Genomic DNA, 23,149 nt, shown 5'->3' with positions numbered 1-23,149 from the left:
ATCCCAAAGGTGAAGATGTATTCTAAAGGGAGGATGAAACAAGCATATCTATCAAAGGAATTCAAAGCAACACTTTCAATACGCTGGATGAACTCAGCAGGTCGGGCAGCATCAGTCAGAAACGATGAGTCAACATTTCTGACTGATGCTGCCCGACCTGCTGAGTTCATCCAGTGTACTGAAAGTGTTGCTCTGATCTTTTACAGCATCTGCAGATTATTTTGTGTTTACAAAAGGAATTCAAAAACAGCACAAAGGACATAAAAGGGCATATAATATAGCAAAAGCCAACAGAAGGCTTGCTATCTAGTATGTGCTATATGTAGCTTGTGCTCTGTGTGACTGTTGGTACAGCGTTTTTCACCTTGGCCCTGGATAAAAGCTGCTTTGTTTGTCTGTATTCATGGGCATTCATACCTGGTTGAACTTAAATTTGAAGACAACTAAAAAAGACATAAAGAGAGAAGAGATGAAATATGAAGGTAAGCTAGCCAATAAGATAAAAGAGGATACCCAAAGTTTTTTCAGATATATATCAAATAAATGAGAGACCAGAGTGGATATCAGACCACTGGAAAATTATGCTGGAGAGGTAGCAATGTGGGACAAAGAAATGGCAGGTGAATTTGGTAAATATTTTGTGTGTCAGTCTTGACTATGGAACACACCAGCAGAATGCCAGAAAAGTAAGAGTGTGTGGGGGGCAGAAGTCAGTGTCATTTCTATTACTAAGGAGAAGGTGCTTGGGATGCTGAAAAGTCTGAAGGTACTAAAGTCACCTGGACTCAATGGACGACACCTCAGGGCTCTGAAAGAGGAAGCTGAAGAGACCATGGAGGCGTTAGTAATGATCTTTCAACAATCACTAGATTCTGAAATGGTTCCAGAGGACTGAAAAATTGCAAATGTCACTCCACATTTACAGAAGGGACAAAGGCGGAAGAAAAGAAATTATAGGCCAGGTGGTTAACAGTTAATGCAGACTCAGTGGTAAATAATGGTTAGTGCAGACTAACTGGTTAATGGTTTGTGCAGACTCAGTGGTTAATGGTTAGTGTAGACTCAGTGGTTAATGGTCAGTGTAGACTCAGTGGTTAATGGTTAGTACAGGCTCAGTGGTTAATGGTTAGTGTAGACTCAGTGGTTAATGGTTAGTGCAGGCTCAGTGGGATGATGGGCCTGTTTCTGTGCTGTATCTCTCTGTCTGTACAGGAAACAGTGCAGACCGAGTACAGAAGCCCTTGTAAGTGTTCCCAGGACTAACCATCAAAAGAGGTAAGTGTGACCCCACTGCAGTCTGAAGGGGAATGCAGATTTGAATCATCAGTGATTAATGTTCTTTCCCAGACACTGCCAACCTCGCTGTTTTCCTATTTTTTATGCAGATGTACATTCTAATAGAAAATGTGACTTCCTTGGTTCTCAGCTCCCGTTCATCATCAAGAACTTTTGTGGATCATTTGTGGACATGGTTGGTCTGCAATGCAAAATAATTGGACAATTTTACTCAAAAGAAAGCACTTGCATTTACAGTGTGGCTTTAATATAGGAAATCATCAGAAAGTGTTTCACAGGAGCATAAATCAGATGTCAGGTCATAGAAGGAGAGGGAATGGCAGGTGAGGAAGTGACTGGTCGGAGGAGGAATCTGGAAACAATGCCTCAGTCCAGCAGGATGATGTGCTGAAATGGTCTGCACCACAATTTACTGACTCACTGAGACGTCAGACACAGAGTGATGGAAGAATGAAGGGAATGGGAATGACATCCACAAGATGGATTTAAATTAAAGAGGAAGAGAAAGACACAGTACTGCAGGTTTAAATTCATTAGAATGAATCTGTGGACTTAGTTGAAGAAGCTCCTCAGACAGAGTAATTGACAGTAGGACTGGACTCCCATATGGAGGAGGGTGAGAGGAAACTCAAGAATCATTTTAGAATGGATTCATACTAAAAAAAAAAATCAGTAAAGTACATGTAAATTATTTCATTCATTTATTTATTGGCATACAGTATAGAATAGGCCCTTCGAGCCACACTGCCCAGGAATCCCCCGATTTAATCCTAGTCTAATCACAGGACAATTTACAATGACCAGTTAAAATACCAACCAGTATGTCTTTGGACTGTGAGAGGCAACCGGAGTACCCGATGGAAACCCACACATTCTCGGGGAGAAATTACAAATTCCTTACAGGCAGCGACAGGAATTGAACTCTAGGTCGCCTGCACTGCAAAACATTCTGCTAACCACGACACTACCATGCCGCCCCAAATGCTGGGTTTGTTGATCAAAACTTAAACTTTTATTGGATCCTGATGGTTTTGCAACCTAAGTTCTTCAGAAGTCAAGAAGGGGCATTAAAACCCATTGCTTATGACCGCAGAATACTGGTAGCAGACATTCCATTCAAATTCCATTGTTGAAATTAAACAATAAGATATTGACTTATTCCAGCAATGTGATACCCACCAGTGAAACTGGGAGTTTCCAGGAGATACACAGGCAATGGCAACCCATTGAACAATTACATGTATACAGGTAATTAATTAAAAACACAAACACAAGAAAGTTAAACTACAATGAAAATAACAATTATATAGTCCAAACCAACACCTGAAAGGGCAAAATTCCCAAAGTAATAAGGTTGCATCATCCCAGAAACTTCCTCAGGGCAGTTAATTTTCAGGTATTGTGAAATCTATCAATCTGTTCTTACCAGAATAGATTCAGAGCTTAATGACACAAATCCAGTTTAGGTGATGTTATTTTATTCAAGGTGAAAACAAAAATCAAACAGCAAGCTACTGGCCCAGGGCTCTTACAGGAGTAGAACTACACAATTTGCTGTCCGGATGCCAGAAAGAAAGGTTTAGTAGATATCTAAACTTGCAGACCTCATCAGCTGACAACCTTTCAATGGCAGATTATTGATTCTCTCTGAATACACAAGTTTGTTATCCTTGATTTTCAGGGCCTGACAGCTTCCAGGCCAATGACAACCCCCAACACCCACAGTGATCCATAGTGATTGTTGTCTGTGTTGCTGTTTCAGTCTAAAGTTGATTCACCGGGCAGCCTTCATTCTCATCAACAAACGTGAGCTCCAGCATGTCACACCGGGATTCTGCCCATCGATGGAACATTGACAAGGCAGTCCGTGGCATCTTTTAGATTCTCCTTATTTTCCACTTTATTGCTACCAATTCACAATTATCAGATCACCTGAACTACAGTCATCAGGATGGACTTCTGTGCTCAGTCTGAGCAAACACACTTTCAGTTGTTGTGGGGAGTCTCCCAAATGCTTCAGAACATAAAGTTCAAGTGTACATATATTTGAACTGCTCATTCCCATAACATAATCAATAAATCAATCAGTAACAGTCAATCATCATTACAGTGAGTCCATTTCTGACACGAGACAAATGCTCTGTAACAAAAAGAGGGTCTTGCTGTCTCTGTGTCTTTTGACCTTTGGTTTTGATGCATTTTGTCTCCTTGTGGTAAAAGTGAACCTGTTGGTTGGTGCAAAACACAACATTAGAATTGTATTTCCATATGTAAAGTAGTGTGTTTATTCTTTTTAGTAACACAGCTTCACTGGGAGGGCCCCCTGCTCGAATTAAACCTGCCTGTGAAACCTGAGAGGAAGTGTAAGGACTGATTGTTAATGTTATCGCAGAGTTTCAGACATCTGTCAGCTATTAATAACAAATAGTTACTGAGCTTCAAGTAAACCTACAACACAGAACAGTACAGCACAGGAACAGGACCTTCAGCCCATGATGACTGTGACAACTACAACACCAAATTAATCTGAACGGAACTATCTGCACAGAATCCATATCCCTCCATATCCTGAATGGTCATGTGCTTTTTCAAATGTGTCTCAACTGTACTATCATGCTGATTCACCACCACTCCTGCCAGTGCATTCCAGGCAGCTGTCACTCTCTGTGTAAAAATACAACCCACAAATCTCCTTTGAATGTTATACACCTCATCTTAAATCTCTGTCCTTTTGGATATGATGTTTTACCCTGGGAAAATGACTCTGACTGTCAACCTTATCGATGACTCTTACACTTTTATAAGCCTCGCTCAGGTTGCCTCTCAGCCTACGCTCCGGAGTAAACAGTCAACGATTGTTCAACCTCTCCTTACAGCTAATATTCTCTAATCCAGGCAATGTGCTTGTGGACGTCTTTTTCACCCTCTCCAAAGCCTCCACATCCTTACAATGGAGCAACCAGAACTGAGGGTTCAAGAAGTTTCACCCAGGTTAATGTAGGCATGAAAACCTATGCTTTAACTTGGACAAAAAGCAATCTGCACACTGCTCTTACCTGGTCCCATGAAATTCTCCCAATAGAGTCTCTCACTGTCTCCTTGATGCTGGAATGTACTGGATTCAACTTTTGGGCTCTTTCCTGTGAAAACAGGGGGACATTTTGACCTCATTAGTAAGATGTGAAAGGTTTAGATGCTCAAATACACCCTGGAAAGGAGGGTCATGAGAAGGTTGAAGGGTAAAGTATATTTCCACCTTACAAATGATTAAAATACCTGATAGGGTGGAGGAGAAAGGTGGTTCATTCTTCAGGGGAATTAAAACTATTGTAAATAATCACTAATCATCCCACTCTCTTTATCTCTTCCTCTCTTTATCTCTCTTTCACTCTCCTGTTCTCTCCACACTCACTGCATATCCATATCATTTTTCTATCTCATTCTTCTTTCCCCTTTCTGTCACCCCTCTCATCACTTCCTCCCCATTTCATTCTTTCCCACTTCTTGTCTCTTATCCTCTTCCTCCTTCACTCTCTGTATGTTCCTCTTTCTTTATTTTCCCTTCACTTTTCTGTTCATCACCCAATCCCAAACTCTTTCTCAGGAATTGTTGTTTTCCAGTGGTAGCAGTTGGGCCCAGACCGGTCACCTACTGTCAAGTATATCAGATCGTCAGACTCAACTAGTTTCTGCCTTCACTCTCATCAGTATCAGAAGCACATTTAATATCACTGACGTATGTAGTGAAATTTGTTGTATTGTGTCAGCAGTACAGTGCAACACATAAAATCACCAATTACAATGAGATACATGTATATATAACTCATGCAAATCAAGAGCAAAAATATGAGTTAGTGTTCATAAGTTGATTTATTGCCTGTTCAGAAATCTGATAGCAGAGGGGAAGAAGCTGCTCCTGAAATTTTGAGTGTGTGTCTCCAGGCTCCTGTACCTCCTCTCTGATGGTAGTAATAAGAAGACAATATGTCTGGTATAATGTCGGTCTTTAATGATGGATGCCAGCTGTTTGAGGCATGGCCTTTTGAAGATATCCTCAATGCTGGGGAAGATGGTGCCCATGATGGAGCTGGCTAAGTTTGCAACTCTCTGCAGCTTTTTCTGATCCTGTGCAGTGGCCTGTCTGTACCAGATAGTGATGCAACCACATTGAATGCTCTCCATAGTACATCTGTAAAAATTTGCAAGAGTATTTGGTGACATACCAAGTCAACTCAAACTCCTAATGAATTTTAACCTCTATTGTTCTTTCTTTGTCACTTCATCAATAAGTTGGACCCAGGATAGATCTTTAGCGATGTTGACAGTCAGGAATTTGAAACTTCTCACCCTTTCCACTGCTGATCCCTCAATGATACCTGGTGTGTCTTCCCCCCACGTTCCCTTCACAAAGGCCACAATCGATTCATTATTCTTACTGACATTGAGTGAAGGTCACTGTTGTGACACCACTCAGCCAGCCGATCTATCTCACTTCTGTACCCCTCCTCGTTACCATCTGAGATTCTGCCAACAACAGACAAATGTGAAGATGGCATTTGAGCTGTGCCGAGCCACACAGTCATGGGTGTAGAGAGAGTAGAGTGGAGCATGTCCCATATCTCAATTCAGAATGGGACAGAGGCAGTGGGAGCTGGAATGGCATAGCCAGCTGTGAGATTTTTAACTTACAGCCGTAAGCCAGGAAAGTTTTAAACAACCTGTAATAAATACAAGCCAATGGTAGGTCGAGGCAGGAACATATGAAAATACTCAGGGGTGGAGAAACATGAGGAGGTAAACTGCCCACAGTCACAGAGGTTGTTATTTGGAGAGGTCTTGTTTCTGCTGTTCCAGCTGACTGACACAGATTCCATTAGGGAATAATCAATCCCAATGGACAGAGAGGGAATGTAGAAGGTTTACTTTGGATGAGAGACCACTGGCAGGTTTGGTTTCTAATTAATCCTGAGGCTAAAGGTCTAAATGTGCTGCAGTTAATGGGGAAAACAGGGATACAAGGGATGGATATTATGCTGCTATAGAGTGGAGATCTAATTAGACCACATCTGGAGCACTGGCTGTGATTCTTGGCATCCCCCCCTCAGGACAGATGTGTCTTCCTTGGAGAGGGGCTTGTGTGTATGAGGGCCAGTGAAGTGCTACTGGGACTGGGATAGAATATTCGATGTGGTCTCTTGTTCCCTGAAGTGTGGGAAAATTGAAGGCCAGTGTAATTGGGGAGTTTAAAAATATTCAAGAATGACACAGAAGAATAACACAAAGAATCTGTTACTTCAGGATATAGAACTCTCCCTGGGAAGTGGTCAAGACCGGGGAGGTAGGGGTGGGAGATGTCAGCTGAAACTTCAAAATTAGTAGAATTTTATTTGAGTTCAATTATTAAAATATGTGGAGCCAAGGAGGGTAAATGGAGCTCGGACACAGGTCAGCTTAAGAGGGAATAGACTGGAGGGCTGAACAACCTCCTTCTGACACTCAGTGCACGGGATAAGTTAGAACAGAATCTCTGTGTGCAGCTGTTCATTTACCAGAAACACATTTCATATTTTCATTCTTGACAGGTGGATGAAACTGGACAGTGATGTAGGGCATATTTGCTTCTCACCTTCCTGTTGGAGATGTGACGACTTAATCTGAACAGGGGGCATTCCAGAGGAAATAGGCTTACTACAAACGTTTGTAGAAAGAATAAGCTCGCTACTTAAGGCATGGAAATACTTTTTTGATTCAGGGACCAATACCAATAAACAATTCTTGTATTACTGAAAAGAGGATTGACTAATGGGACTGAAAGTCTGAAGGGAGAAGGCATCCATGTAAGTATGGAGACATCTGTCCTCTGAGAAGTAACAATATAAAGCTGATTTGAACCAAATTTAAATATTGGGTCTGATGGAAAGAAAACAGAGATTGGCTCAGATCATTTAATCTGCAAGCAGGAAATTTGTGCTCTGGCCCAACGCCATTATAATGATGCTTTCAACTAAACTGCTTCAGTACAGATATAACACTGACATCTGCATAAGAATGGGAAAAATTGCCCAGTATGTCCATTCTCGAAATACAGGACAAACTTATTTAGACAGTAATGGCCCAATTCGTCTACACAATCTTCAGTAAAGTGATGGGAGCCATATTTGACAGTGTTGGAAAGTGGCACTTACTCACCGAATAACCTAATCAACAGTGACTAGTTTAGGTGTTGCTGGTACCACTTGGTTCTTCAGTGATCAAACCTGTTGTCTTATCTGTTGCTATCAGTTCCTCTGGCAACACATTCCAGGTACCAACTACAATTTTGCCTCATAAATCTCATTTATACTTCCCCCCCCCACCAGAAACCTCTGCCCTCTGGGCATTTAATGTTTCTACTCTAGAAAAAAGTCTGTGACCATCAATGCTCCTCATAAATTTACATGCTTCTATCAGTCCATCCTACTGTTTCCAAAGCTCCAGCAAAAACAGTCCAAGTTTATCTAACCTCTCCTGACAGCTGATATGTTCTGATCCAAAGAACACTCAACTGAATCTACTCTTCAACCTTTCCAAAGAATCCACATCATTCCTGTAATGCAATGGCTAGAACGTTACCTGCTCTAAACGTGAAATTAGCAAACAAGCTCAAGATATGCTGGACAATTTTGGAAGGGATCCCGTATGATCTGAGTATTCAGCAGAGGCTCTCCCCGTGGATGCTTTCAGAAGCCTTTTCAAAGTCCATGAAATGTATGTACAGTTGTCTCTGCCACTCTGTGCACCTGTTCTGTGATGTTATGCAGCATGAAGATCCGGTTGACAGAGCCTCTATTTTTCCTGAAGCCAACTTCAATCACACATTGGATGTAATCCATTGGACAGTGACTTTGGTCGGACAAAAGTGTGATGCTGCACCGGTTGTTGCAATCACTTAGTGCTCCTTTCTTGGGGATCCTAACTCCCTTTGTCCAGTGCGTGGGCACTTGTCCCCGTTCCCAGATTATAGTGAACAGTGGTTGCAGGATGACTGCTGCAACTTTTGGTTCAGCTTTGAACAGTTTGGCTTTCAAATTGTCATATTCTGGAGCTTTGCTGTTTCTTAATGATTTAATCACAGTAACAATCTCTTCTTTCTTGGGTGGATCTGCATTGATGTCAAGGTCCTCTGCATCTACTCAGTAAATCTCTGAAATATCCTGTCCATCGTGCTTCATGCTCTTGTCTAAAGCAGGCAGTTCTTACCTCTCATGGGGCTACTGGATCTGGCTTGGAACTTCTTGCATACAAATTTTGAAATCTTGTATATATTTTCCCGATCACGTTGACTGGCTGCTGCTGTGGCTGCCATGCAAGGTCTTCCATGTAGACTCTCTTATCCATTCTTCAAAACTCTTCGCTTTCTTGTTAGCTTCAGTGAATGCCAATTGAAGTTTCATCTTAATTCATGTTGACTTTGCATTGAAACATAGAAACATAGGAAACCTACAGCACAATACAGATCCTTCGGCCCACAAAGTTGTGCCGAACATGTCTCTACCTTAGAAATTACTAGGCTTACCCATAGCACTCTATTTTTCTAAGCTCCATGTACATATCTAAAAGTCTCTTAAAAGACCCTATCGTATCTGCCTCCACCACCGTTGCTGGCAGCCCATTCCACGCAATCACCACTCCCTGCATAAAAAACTTACCCCTGACATCTCCTCGGTACCTACTCCCCAGCACTTTAAACCTGTGTCCTCTTGTGGCAACCATTTCAGCCCTGGGAAAAAGCCTCTGACTATCCACACGATCAATGACTCTCATCATCTTATACACATCTATCAGGTCACCTCTCATCCTCTGTCATTCCAAGGAGAAAAGATGGAGTTCACTCAACCTGTTTTCATAAGGCATGCTCCCCAATCCAGGCAACATCCTTGTAAATCTCCTCTGCACCCTTTCTATGGCTTCCACATCTGTCCTGTAGTGAGGCGAATAGAACTGAGCACAGTAGTCCAAGTGGTCTGACCAAGGTCCTATACAGCTGCAACATTACCTCTTGGTTTCAAAATTCAATTCCCCAATTAATGAAGGCCAATGCACCGTATGCCTTCCTAACCACAGAGTCAACCTGCGCAGCTGCTTTGAGTGTCCTATGGACTCGGACCCCAAGAGCCCTCTGATCCTCCACACTGCCAAGAGTTTTACCATTAATACTATATTCTGCCATCATATTTGACCTCTCAAAATTAACCACTTCACACTTATCTGAGTTGAACTCCATCTGACACTTCTCAGCCCAGTTTTGCATCCTATCAATGTCCCGCTGTAACCTCTGACAGCCCTCCACACTATCCACAACACACCCAACCTTTGTGTCATCAGCAAACTTACCAATCCCTCCACTTCCTCATTCAGGTCATTTATAAAAAGCATGAAGAGTAAGGGTCCCAGAACAAATCTCTGAGGCACACCACTGGTCACTGAACTCCAAGCAGAATATGACTCATCTACAACCACTCTCTGCCATCTGTGGGCAAGCCATTTCTGGATCCACAAAGCAATGTCTCCTTGCATCCCCTGCCTCCTTACATTCTCAATAAGCCTGGCATGGGGTACCTTATCAAATGCCTTGCTGAAATCCATATACACTACATCTACTGCTCTTCCTTCATCAATGTGTTTACTCACATCCTCAAAAAAATCAATCAGTCTCGTAAGGTACGACCTACCCTTGACAAAGCCATGCTGACTATTCCTAATCGTATTATACCTCTCCAAATGTTCATAAATCCTGCCATTCCAATACCTTTGAGTTAGTCAAGTTAAGATTCACACAAGTAGAGAGTTTGTTTTTACAATTTTGAACACTTTCTTCCTAATTTTCCATCTTTCCTCTAAGGCTGTCTGTGTTTCCAACTGTATCCATTCTTTGTTTTTCTTTCCAGCTCTGTAATGTAGACAAGCCTCACTGATCTCCTTGAACATTGACGCCATCTGCTTCCACATTGTGTTGATCTTGTCGACTGACAGATATTTCCCTTAGAGACATGAACTCAGAAACACCAGTCTGTGGTCAGATGTCCCCTTTATAGAGAGGAACCTGGCACTGAAATTCATGTTGTCAAGTCCAAAAGAGAAAATTTCTGATCAGTCAGTGTATATTCCAACCATTTCCACCAGGGATCCCTGTTTAACATTGATTCTTGTGGATTGGGTGCAGTCAGAAGATTGTGTGGTAACTCTTTTTTGTTGCTTATTACGTTTTCCTGCACAGACCAGTCTCTCTAGACCGTCACTAAGGAGGATATTTGCCCGTTAACTGAGGGATATCTGTCCACTGACTGGTGTCTCTCAGGAGAATATCTGTCCACTGACGGGTATCTCTCAGTCCCTGTCTCTCAGGGAGTCATCTCTCGTGTCTTTCTGCCCGCCTCTCTGGTGAATATTTGGATATATGTTGAAAGACTGGTATCTTTCAGTCCGTCTCTCAGGGGGATATCTGTCCACTGACTGGTTTTTCTCAGTCCCTTTCCACTAACTAATGTCTTGCCGTCTCTGTCTGTAAAGGGTATATCTGTCCACTGACCGGTGTCTCTCGATCGCTATCTACAGAGGGATACCTGTGAGATGGCTAGTGTTTCTCATTGTCCCTCGCTGGGATTCTGTGTTTCAGTTTACACAAACTGTTCATCGCTGAAATTGTTGAATCGAGCAGAGTGTGACAGATCTTTAATCCGGATCTGGTCACCGCCGCTGACCTGCCGCCTGTTGCAGAGACAAACATCTTTTGGGGAATTGAAATCGCTGCTGTGGGTGGGGACAGGAAGCTGCGCCTCTGGTTTCAGTGTGTGAGAGCCTGTTCAAACCGCGGCTCCCTCTCTCACTCACAGCCCACGTCCCTATTTAAACAGCGCTCACTGCGGCTCCGGACAAAGCCGGCCTGAGCTGCAGTCGCCGATCTCAAAAGTGTCCAAGTCCGGCTCAGTGTTCAGGGTGATGGGGGTCGTTCCTTATCTCTGTCTCCTCCTGTCTTGTCTGGCAGGTGGGTGTCCCGCGTCCTGTTGCCCTCCCGGGACCGGCTGTTTCTCGGAGACTTTGTGAACCTCTGACCGTGGAACATTTTTATTAATTTTGCTCTTTTTTATTGACAGGCGTGCGGTCCGACATCGTGCTGACACAGCCCGAGTCAGCGGTGGTAAAGCCCGGGCAGTCCCACAGACTGACCTGTGCGGTCAGTGGGTTCGATATCAGCAGCCGCTACATGTACTGGGTGAGACAGGTCCCCGGGAAAGGGCTGGAGTGGTTGGTATCGTATTATAGTGAAAGTTACAAGTACTACGCGCCTGGAATCCAGAGCCGGTTCACCGCTTCCAAGGGCAGCAGCAACTTCTATCTGCAAATGAACAACCTGAGACTGGACGACACGGCCACCTATTACTGTGTGAAAGGCTGCTATTACGATTGCTGGGAGAATATACAGAGTTACTATAGGCGCTATACTATGGGATGTGATGGCACAGTGTGAAAGATGTCTGCTCCCTCCATACACAAACCTACCGCACAAAACTCTTGGAATTGGGCTCTTCGGGCGCTTCCACCGGCCTTTACTCCGAAAGTCGGCCTGAGCTGAAGCCGCCGATCTCAACAGCGTCCGAGTCCGGCTCAGTGCTCAGGGTGATGGGGGTCATTCCTTATCTCTGTCTCCTCCTGTCTTGTCTGGCAGGTGGGTGTCCCGCGGCTTGTCGCCCTCCCGAGACCGGCTGTTTCTCGGAGGCTTTCTGAACCTCTGACCGTAGGACATTTTATTAATTTCTGCTCTTTTTTTATTGACAGGCGTGCGGTCCGACATCGTGCTGACACAGCCCGAGTCAGCGGTGGTAAAGCCCGGAGACTCCCACAGACTGACCTGTGCGGTCAGTGGGTTCGATATCAACAACTACTACATGAGCTGGGTGAAACAGGTCCCGGGAAAGGGCTGGGGTGGTTGGCAACGCATAGAATAGAATGTTACAAGTATTACGCGCCTGGAGTTCAGAGCCGATTCACCGCTTCCAAGGAGAGCAGCAACTTTTATCTGCAAATGAACAACCTGCGAGTGTGTGAGAGAAGCGGAGGTTATCGTACGGCGGTGTATCACTGTGACTGTACTATGTGATGGCACAGTGTGACAGATGGCGGATCCCTCCATACACAAACCTAACCGCACAAAACTCTTGGAATTGGGCTCTTCGGACGCTTCCACCGGCCTTTACCTCGAAAGTCGGCCTGAGCTGAAGCCGCTAATCTCAACAGCGTCCGAGTCCGGCTCAGTGCTCAGGGCGATGGGGTCATTCCTCATCTGTCTCCTCCTGTCTTGTCTGGCAGGTGGGTGTCCCGCGGCTTGTCGCCCTCCCGGGACCGGCTGTTTCTCGGAGGCTTTGTGAACCTCTGACCGTGGGACATTTTATTAATTTCTGCTCTTTTTTTTTATTGACAGGCGTGCGGTCCGACATCGTGCTGACACAGCCCGAGTCAGCGGTGGTAAAGCCCGGACATTCCCACAGACTGACCTGTGCGGTCAGTGGGTTCAATATCAACAACTACTACATGAGCTGGGTGAAACAGGTCCCGGGAAAGGGTTGGGGTGGTTGGTTGCGTATAGAATAGAATGTTACATGTACTTCGCGGCTGGAGTCCAGAGCCGATTCACCGCTTCCAAGGAGAGCAGGAACTTTTATCTGCAAATGAACAACCTGCGAGTGTGTGAGAGAAGCGGAGGTTATCGTACGGCGGTGTATCACTGTGACTATACTATGGGATGGCACAGTGTGACAGATGGCGGATCCCTCCATACACAAACCTAACCGCACAAAACTCTTGGAATTGGGCTCTTCGGGCGCTTCCACCGGCCTTTACCCCGAAAGTCGGCCTGAGCTGAAGCCGCTAATCTCAACAGCGTCCAAGTCCGGCTCAGTTCTCAGGGCGATGGGGGTCATTCCTCATCAGTCTCCTCCTGTCTTGTCTGGCAGGTGGGTGTCCCGCGGCTTGTCGCCATCCCGGGACCGGCTGTTTCTCGGAGGCTTTGTGAATCTTTGCCCGTGGGACATTTTATTAATTTCTGCTCTTTTTTATTGACGGGCGTGCGGTCCGCCGTCGTGCTGACACAGCCCGAGTCAGCGGTGGTAAAGCCCGGACATTCCCACAGACTGACCTGTGCGGTCAGTGGGTTCGACATCAACAACTACTACATGAGCTGGGTGAAACAGGTCCCGGGAAAGGGCTGGGGTGCTTGGCAACGTATAGAATAGAAAGTTACATGTACTACTCGCCTGGAGACCAGAGCCGATTCACCGCTTCCAAGGACAGCCAGAGAGGGTTGTGAGAGGGGTGGAGGTTGCGGTACGGCGGTGTATCACTGTGGCTACTGTGACAATTATATCTGCTGGGGCGGAGGAACATCGCTGACAGTGGCTTTAGGTAAGACCAACCTCTCAATTGTATCTTCACGCTCTAGTATTTTATTTATTTACGGTTTTGGCGAATTCGGTGATTCGCCTGAAATCAGTGAGATATTTAGCGCAAGTACATGAATCTCCCCGAACCGGCGGGTTTCTCTGGAGCCCAGTAACAGTACAAGGGTACATACCCCACCCACCAGTGAACTGTCCACAGACCGGGAACAGGCTCAGGGGAATGGGGTCGGATCTTGTCACCAGACTGTGTCTTGACACCGGCCGATTGTGCTGAGTGAGCTCAGTGTTTGGTTCAAGTCTGGCTTCTGATCCTCAGCACCAACTGAAGTCACGTTCAGGGGCTGAGCGTTTCAGTGCAGTTGAACTTGTTCCCTGTCAGTGACAACAATGGTTCTGTTCAGTGTCATGTTATTGGGATTGGGTTTTACTGTCGGCTGCTTTCATGTTGAAGGTAATGGGATTCAGACAATCTGAGGGAATGGTGTACACATGTATGACCTGGTTGATGGCTCAATATCTCCAGCGTACAGGTGGGTGTCAGTCCCATCATGTAATGTCCGGCGTGAGGTCCATCCCGCGATACCGCAAAAGTATCGGCGATATCCCAGATTAATTGATGGGATGAAGGTTTTAGCTTTATTCCCTGATGGGTGAGGAGGTGGGGTATGGTGGGGAAGAATTTTGGAGTTGGGAAGGCAGTGGGGAAGTGGTGCAGGAAAGGCAAGGCAGGGAATTGAAATCACAATCCTTCACACATTCCGGGCAGCCTTGCATTGGTGGGTGGGGGAGTGGGGAGTGGTGCAGGTGGGGTGGGGAGGGAAGCGTTCAAGTCAATAATGTGTAATAGAGGAGCATTTAAGGGAAGGTTTGTTGATGAACGTTTGTGATCTGGAACACGCTGCCTGAATGATGGTATTGGCCAATAGTGAGTGTAGAGAGGGAACAGGAGGAGATCCGCCTTTTGTCGGGACACAGGGAAGAGCAGAGAGACCAATGGGTTTTTTGGGTTTGCTCAGCTGAAGGGAAGCACAGACACTATCGGATGAATGGTCTCACTCTCTGCTTTGTCATTCAATGGAATCAGTATTTATCTTGTAAATCTGGGAAATTCTTCCTCAAAGGGATTCCAACAAGCACCCCAGAGTATACAGAGCATGAGTTAAATGCAGATTACAGCTCCCATGTCCTGTGCTGGCAGCCATGGATTAGATACAAAGATCCTTCTGCACTGTCCCATCCCTCCCAGGGCAGGGGCAACAGAGGTTAGACACAGAGTAAGTCTTCCCCCAACCTGTCCCATCACACGCTCACGGGACACGAGTTGAACTTTACTGTTCAAATGAACTGCTTATTCTCAGTTCACAGACAGAACAACTGCTCTAATTTCTTGCCCTCCTCCATCCCCCAACTGGGTTTGTTTAACAAGTGCTTTCCTACATTAACCAGTGTTGCTGGTGATTCAGTAAAAGTGGTTGTGAGATAAAGTGCTGACATTCACAGAGCAGCTTTCATGGTGTCCCCAAGCTCTTCACAGGCAATGAAGTTGTTTCAAAGTACAGCCCTGTTGTAGAGTCGGGAATGTGGAGCCACTCTGCACACAGCAGAATCCACAAACTGCAAGGTGAGAACAATGAGACTGTCTGTTCTGGTGATGTTATTGAAGGAGAAATATTGTCCAGGACACTGTGGACACAGTGATCCAATGGACAGGCACAAGGTTGGATTTGGAGTGATGGGAAACAGGGCAGTATATCAAAGCAGATGAGTAGTGCAGAGGGATGGATGAACAGTCCACGGATACCACCACAACAAAACTGACAAATTTAAACTCAGTTCATAATAATCTGCAACAGATTTGGATCTGTGGTCAGACTTCCAACATCTTAATAATTGGTATTGGTTTTAAATCTAGTCATTAGTAATGATGACCCTTCAGTTTTACTGATGTCCCTCAGGGAAGGAAATCTTTCATCGTACCCACTGAGCCTATTTATGACTCCTGACCCATCAATGTGCTTGTCTCCAAATGCCCTCTGTATGGCAGCTCATATGTGTAATTCATTCAGACTTTACCGGTAAAGCCCAGATCCCAAAGGATGAATAAACAAATTGCCTACCAGTTGTTCATACTACCCGATGTTCGATCCACTTACTACAATACAGACTAAAATCAGACAAAGTCTCCCCGATCTGCTGATTCACCATTGATCATTTTGTACAAATAACCAAGTGTTATTTCTTTTCTTTTTGTAATTTATTTTTATTGAACTTCATCATCAAACAAAACTTTCCATCAGATACATTTCAGATTCTGTACATATATATCATATAGTCATATTTGTCACAAATCTCCACATAATATTTATCTGAGGTATACACTTATAGAAAGGAGAGGAAAGAAAGAAAAATCAAAAGAAGAAAACTATGTACAAAGTAGGGTGTGATTTTTTTTTACAACATATTCATTGACTTGTGAGAATGAAATCAGGCCTACGAGGTGTTATGTAGTGTTACGAGAATACACATAAAATTAAGATGTTTGCTGGCCTGGGTTAGCATCAGTGACATCAGCAGTTGGTCTGCCACCTGCCCTCAGGGGAAGGAGAGATAAGGAACAATGGAGCAGCGTCTGGAGATGTGTAATGAAGGGACGTGGGAGAGAGAGAGCTGTCTAGAGCGGCTCCCCCTTTGAACCCTGAACTGTTTGAAGTGATGGACAGGCGATACCCCAGCAGGGGAATAAAAAGGGACAGGTTCGCTAAGACAGACACACACGCCACCCAAGGTAACGAGAGCCTGGAAGCGGTGCGCCTCTCACGAGTGGGTGAGAAGTATCAGACAACGACCAGGGTGGAAAGGTACGATCAGCGGGAACCCGGTGTGTGTCCGCCCTTGCCTGGGTGCCGGGTTCACTGCAGAGGATCGACCGCATCTGGAGGAGGGGTCACAGTCGGTGACCTCAGGTGACATCACCAAGGACCCGCCCAAAAGCTGCTTGGGAGCCATCTCGCCGGTCTGTGAGTGAAGCCGTGTTCTGAATGATCAGTTGTTCCTGTTCTATCTCTCTCTTCCCCCACGTTGTCCATCACCATGGCAACGATTACTGCGAACTGAACTGGACTGAACTTTGAGTCATTTTGAAATTTGGTCATTTACCCCTAGACAACGATAGAGCTTGATTGATGCTGTTATCTTAATTCTGTGCACATGTGTTTATCATCACTGAACTGTTGCATTTATTATCCTTTCGATCACTGTGTTGCTTGTTTCTTTAATAAAACTTTCTTAGTTCTAGTACTCCAGACTCCAACTGAGTGATCCATTTCTGCTGGTTTGGCAACCCAGTTACGGGGTACGTAACATAAGTGGGGTTCCCGTCCGCGATTTTGAACGCTAAATTTGGGACGGAGTAAATTGATTGGGTTAAAATTCCCGAAAGAAAGAAAAGACAAACAGCAGAAATGGAGGCTGAGGAATTTATAAAGGCGCCGACCTTGGAGGCATTAGAGGATGCCAGGAAATCGGAGTTGTTAGCTGTGGCCAAACGGTTGAATCTTGCTAAGGTGAAGTCGACAATGAGAAGAGAGGAGATACACAGAGCTATTGTAGAGCACTATGTATCTAAAGGTGTGTTTCCCCAAAGTGAGCTGGGGGTGGTGTCTATTGAAAAACCTGCTGGAGACGCGGTACAGGTACAGCTTGAAAAACTGAGACTCGAGCACGAGTTCCGGGTACGGCAGTTAGAACACGAAGAGAAGCAGTTAGAAAGGCAGGAGAGAGAGTTAGAAAGGCGGGAGAAAGAGAAAGAGGTAGAAAGGCAAGAGAGAGAAAGACAGTTGGAGAGAGAAGAGAAAGAGAGAGAGAGACAGTTAGAGAGAGAGGAGAAAGAGAGGCAATGGGAGCGAGAAGAGAGAGAGAAACAGAGGGAAAGGGAATTTGAGCTGGAAAAGTTAAGGATAAGGGCCGAGCAGGGGCTCGTGCCGAACCAAGGTGGAGGGTTCCGGGCGACCCAGGAGGTTAGGCTGGTTTCCCCCATTTGACGATACCGACACACCCAGATCCAGTTCCCCTCTTCACCCCAGCACCCTGTGACCCACCCAGATCCAGTTCCCCTCTTCACCCCAGCACCCTTGTGACCCACCCAGATCCAGTTCCCCTCTTCACCCCAGCACCCTGTGACCCACCCAGATCCAGTTCCCCTATTCACCCCAGCACCCTGTGACCCACCCAGATCCAGTTCCCCTCTTCACCCCAGCACCCTGTGACCCACCCAGATCCAGTTCCCCTCTTCACCCCAGCACCCTGTGACCCACCCAGATCCAGTTCCCCTCTTCACCCCAGCACCCTGTGACCCACCCAGATCCAGTTCCCCTCTTCACCCCAGCACCCTGTGACCCACCCAGATCCAGTACCCGTCTTCACCCCAGCACCCTGTGACCCACCCAGATCCAGTACCCGTCTTCACCCCAGCACCCTGTGACCCACCCAGATCCAGTTCCCCTATTCACCCCAGCACCCTGTGACCCACCCAGATCCAGTTCCCCTATTCACCCCAGCACCCCGTGACACACCCAGATCCAGTTTCCCTCTTCACCCCAGCACCCTGTGACCCACCCAGATCCAGTTCCCCTCTTCACCCCAGCACCCTGTGACCCACCCAGATCCAGTTCCCCTCTTCACTCCAGCACCCTCTGACCCACCCAGATCCAGTTCCCATCTTCACCCAGCATCCTGTCATCCACCCAGATCCAGTTCCCCTCTTCACCCCAGCACCCTCTGACCCACCCAGATCCAGTTCCCCTCTTCACCCCAGCACCCTGCTGTCAGTTTGATGGGTGTTTTTGTAAAGACCCAGAGGGACACTGATCCAGACAGAACTGTACTTACCACCTGCTGGTCCCGAGATGTAAAAGATCCTCAGATGCAAATCTCACCAACTGACATTATTGTCCCTCCTGCACTGCCAACACTGAGCAGCTCAGGGAACATCTGTGGGTGAGAAACAGAGTTAATGTTTCACATCAGTGACCTTTCACCAGACTCTGTCAGTCTGATTTCTGGCAACTACACTGTTTAGGAGGCAGTGATCATAAGTTGATTGAGTTCACTGTGAAATTAGAAAAAGAGAAGCCAAAATCTGATGTGTCGGTATTTCAGTGGAGTAAAGGAAATTACAGTGGCATGAGAGAGGAACTGGCCAAAGTTGACTGGAAAGGGACACTGGTGGGAAAGACAGCAGAGCAGCAGTGGCTGGAGTTTATGCAAGAAATGAGGAAGGTGCAAGACAGGTATATTCCAAAGAAGAAGAAATTTTCGAGTGGAGAAAGGATGGAACCGTGGTTGACAAGAGAAGTCAAAGCCAAAGTTAAAGCAAAAGAGAGGGCATACAAGGAAGCAAAAATTAGTGGGAAGACAGAGGATTGGGAAGTTTTTAAAACCTTACAAAAGGAAACGAAGAAGGTCATTAAGAGAGAAAAGATTAACTATGAAAGGAAGATACTAAAAGCTTTTTCAAGTATATAAAGAGTAAAAGACAGGTGAGAGTAGATATAGGACCAATAGAAAATGATGCTGGAGAGATTGTAATGGGAGATAAGGAGATGGCAGAGGAACTGAACGAGTATTTTGCATCAGTCTTCACTGAGGAAGACATCAGCAGTATACCGGACACTCAAGGGTGGCAGGGAAGAGAAGTGTGTGCAGTCACAATTACGACAGAGAAAGTACTCAGGAAGCTGAATAGTCTAAAGGTAGATAAATCTCCTGGACCAGATGGAATGCACCCTGGTGTTCTGAAGGAAGTAGCTGTGGAGATTGCGGAGGCATTAGCGATGATCTTTCAAAAGTCGATAGATTCTGGCATGGTTCCGGAAGACTGGAAGATTGCAAATGTCACTCCATTATTTAAGAAGGGGGCAAGGAAGCAAAAAGGAAATTATAGACCTGTTAGCTTGACGTTGGTGGTTGTGAAGTTGTTGGAGTCGATTGTCAAGGATGAGGTTACAGAGTACCTGGAGGCATATGACAAGATAGGCAGAACTCAGCATGGATTCCTTAAAGGAAAATCCTGCCTGACAATCCTATTACAATTTTTTGAGGAAATTACCAGTAGGCTAGACAAGGGAGATGCAGTGGATGTTGTATAATTGGATTTTCAGAAGGCCTTTGACAAGGTGCCACACATGAGACTACTTAACAAGATAAGAGCCCATGGAATTACGAGAAAGTTACATACGTGGATAGAGCATTGGTTGAATGGCAGGAAAATGAGAGTGGGAATAAAGGGATCCTATTCTGATTGGCTGCTGTTTACCAGTGGTGTTCCACAGGGGTCAGTGTTGGGGCCGCTTCTTTTTACATTGTACATCAACGATTTGGATTATGGAATAGATGGCTTTGTGGCTAAGTTTGCTGACGATACGAAGATAGGTGGAGGGGCCGGTAGTGCTGAGGAAATGGAGAGTCTGCAGAGAGACTTGGATAGATTGGAAGAATGAGCAGAGAAGTGGCAAATGAAGTACAATGTTGGAAAGTGTATGGTTATGCACTTCGGCAGAAAAAATAAACGGGCAGACTATTATTGAAATGGGGAAAGAATTCAAAGTTCTGAGATGCAACGGGACTTGGGAGTCCTCGTACAGGATACCCTTAAAGTTAACCTCCTGGTTGAGTCAGTAGTGAAGAAGGCGCATGCAATGTTGGCATTCATTTCTAGAGGAATAAAGTATAGGAGCAGGGATGTGATGTTGAGGCTCTATAAGGCGCTGGTGAGACCTTACTTGGAGTACTGTGGGCAGTTTTGGTCTCCTTATTTAAGAAAGGATGTGCTGACATTGGAGATGGTACAGAGAAGATTCACTAGAATGATTCCGGGAATGAGAGGGTTAACATATGAGGAACGTTTGTCCACTCTTGGACTGTATTCCCTGGGGTTTAGAAGAATGAGGGGAGACCTCGTAGAAATATTTCGAATGTTGAAAGGCATGGACAGAGTGGATGTGGCAAAGTTGTTTCCCATGATGGGGGAGTCTAGTACGAGAGGGCATGACTTAAGGATTCAAGGGCGCCCATTCAGAACAGAAAAGCGAAGAAATTTTTTTAGTCAGAGGGTGGTGAATCTATGGAATTTGTTGCCACGGGCAGCAGTGGAGGCCAAGTCATTGGGTGTATTTAAGGTAGAGATTGATAGGTATCTGAGTAGCCAGGACATCAAAGGTTATGGTGAGAAGGCGGGGGAGTGGGACTAAATAGGAGAATGGATCAGCTCATGATAAAATGGTGGAGCAGACTCGATGGGCCGAATGGCCTACTTCTGCTCCTTTGTCTTATGGTCTTATGATACTGTGGGTGAAATGGTGCTGGTTGTGGCTGGCAATCTGAAGGTGATAATCAGTGTTCAGCCACTTACACTGGAGTCAGTCACAGAGTTCCACAGACCACTGTACCCCAGGATTTACTCAGTGACAGATGCCTCCAGAGCTGTTACCACACTGTAACACATGACACCGGGTCCTGCTGGAATTCCCAGGGTAACACTGGGAAATCCACCTCCACATTTCCCTCACAGGCCGGACCTGACAAAGGATCACATTTCCCATTCATCTGACTGGGTATTCTTGGCCTGGTGTGTCAGGAAGGTAATTAATTACGAGTTATTTCTGGTTGTGAATCATGTTTTAAGTGTATTATAGGTTTATTATTTTAAACAAAAGATAAGATATAGAACCATAGAACCATAGAAACTTGAGCACCGAAACAGGCCCTTTGGCCCTTCTTGGCTGTGCCGAACCATTTTCTGCCTAGTCCCACTGACCTGCACACGGACCATATCCCTCCATACACCTCCCATCCATGTATCTGTCCAATTTATTTTTAAATGTTAAAAAAGAACCCGCATTTACCACCTCGTCTGGCAGCTCATTCCATACTCCCACCACTCTCTGTGTGAAGAAGCCCCCACTAATGTTCCCTTTAAACTTTTCCCCCCTCACCCTTAACCCATGTCCTCTGGTTTTTTTCTCCCCTTGCCTCAGTAGAAAAAGCCTGCTTGCATTCACTCTATCTATACCCATCATAATTTTATATACCTCTATCAAATCTCCCCTCATTCTTCTACACCCCAAGGAATAAAATCCTAACCTATTCAACCTTTCTCTGTAACTGAGTTTCTCAAGTCCCGGCAACATCCTTGTAAACCATCTCTGTATTCTTTCAACCTTATTTACATCCTTCCTGTAATTCGGTGACCAAAACTGAACACAATACTCCAGATTCGGCCTCACCAATGCCTTATACAACCTCATCATAATATTCCAGCTCTTATACTCGATACTTTGATTAATAAAGGCCAATGTACCAAAAGCTCTCTTTACGACCCTACCTACCTGTGACGACACTTTTAGGGAATTTTGTATCTGTATTCCCAGATCCCTCTGTTCCACTGCACTCCTCAGTGCCTTACCATTAACCCTGTATGTTCTACGTTGGTTTGTCCTTCCAACGTGCAATACCTTACACTTGTCAGTATTAAACTCCATCTGTCATTTTTCAGCCCATTTTTCCAGCTGGTCCAAGTCCCTCTGCAGGCTCTGAAAACCTTCCTCACTGTCTACTACACCTCCAATCTTTGTATCATCAGCAAACTTGCTGATCCAATTTACCACATTATCATCCAGATCATTGATATAGATGACAAATAACAATGGACCCAGCACTGATCCCTGTGGCACACCACTAGTCACAGGCCTCCACTCAGAGAAGCAATTCTCTACCACCACTCTCTGGCTTCTTCCATCGAGCCAATGTCTAATCCAATTTACCACCTCTCCATGTATACCTGGCAACTGAATTTTCCTAACTAACCTCCCATGCGGGACCTTGTCAAGGGCCTTACTGAAGTCCATGTAGACAATATCCACTGCCTTCCCTTCATCCACTTTCCTGGTAACCTCCTCAAAAAACTCCAACAGATTGGTCAAACATGACCTACCACGCACAAAGCCATGTTGACTCTCCCTAATAAGCCCCTGTCTATCCAAATGCTTGTAGATTCTGTCTCTTAGTACTCCCTCCAATAACTTACCTACTACTGACGTTAAACTCACGGGCCTATAATTTCCCGGATTACTTTTTGATCCTTTTTTAAACAACAGAACAACATGAGCCACTCTCCAATCCTCCGGCACTTCACCCGTAAACAGCGACATTTTAAATATTTCTGCCAGGGCCCCCGCACTTTCAACACTAGTCTCCTTCAAGGTCCGAGGGAACACTCTGTCAGGTCCCGGGGATTTATCCACTTTAATTTTCCTCAAGATAGCAAGCACCTCCTCCTTTTCAATCTGTACAGTTTCCATGGTCTCACTACTTGATTCCCTCAATTCCATAGATTTCATGCCAGCTTCCTTAGTAAATACAGA

General features: G+C 45.3%; 1 protein-coding gene and 1 gene segment (V, D, J or C); both read left to right on the top strand.

Annotated features, from left to right (window-relative positions):
* Window positions 1-11,073: 11,073 nt before the first annotated feature.
* LOC134352426 (immunoglobulin mu heavy chain-like) overlaps window positions 11,074-23,149 on the top strand; it is a 35,052-nt gene continuing 22,976 nt past the window's right edge. The window contains 4 exon segments of the mRNA XM_063059730.1: window positions 11,074-11,320; window positions 11,430-11,786; window positions 12,112-12,261; window positions 12,755-12,895. Of these exon segments, the coding sequence (XP_062915800.1) occupies window positions 11,275-11,320; window positions 11,430-11,786; window positions 12,112-12,261; window positions 12,755-12,895 (694 nt within the window). The 5' untranslated portion in view covers window positions 11,074-11,274.
* On the top strand, window positions 11,956-12,464 carry LOC134352725 (Ig heavy chain V region-like). The segment is given in 2 exon segments: window positions 11,956-12,001; window positions 12,112-12,464. Coding segments are annotated over 2 exon segments (368 nt in total).

This window comes from Mobula hypostoma, chromosome 10, assembly GCF_963921235.1.
Source record: "Mobula hypostoma chromosome 10, sMobHyp1.1, whole genome shotgun sequence".
NCBI lineage: Eukaryota > Metazoa > Chordata > Chondrichthyes > Myliobatiformes > Myliobatidae > Mobula > Mobula hypostoma.
This window is presented reverse-complemented; position numbering and strand designations above follow the sequence as displayed.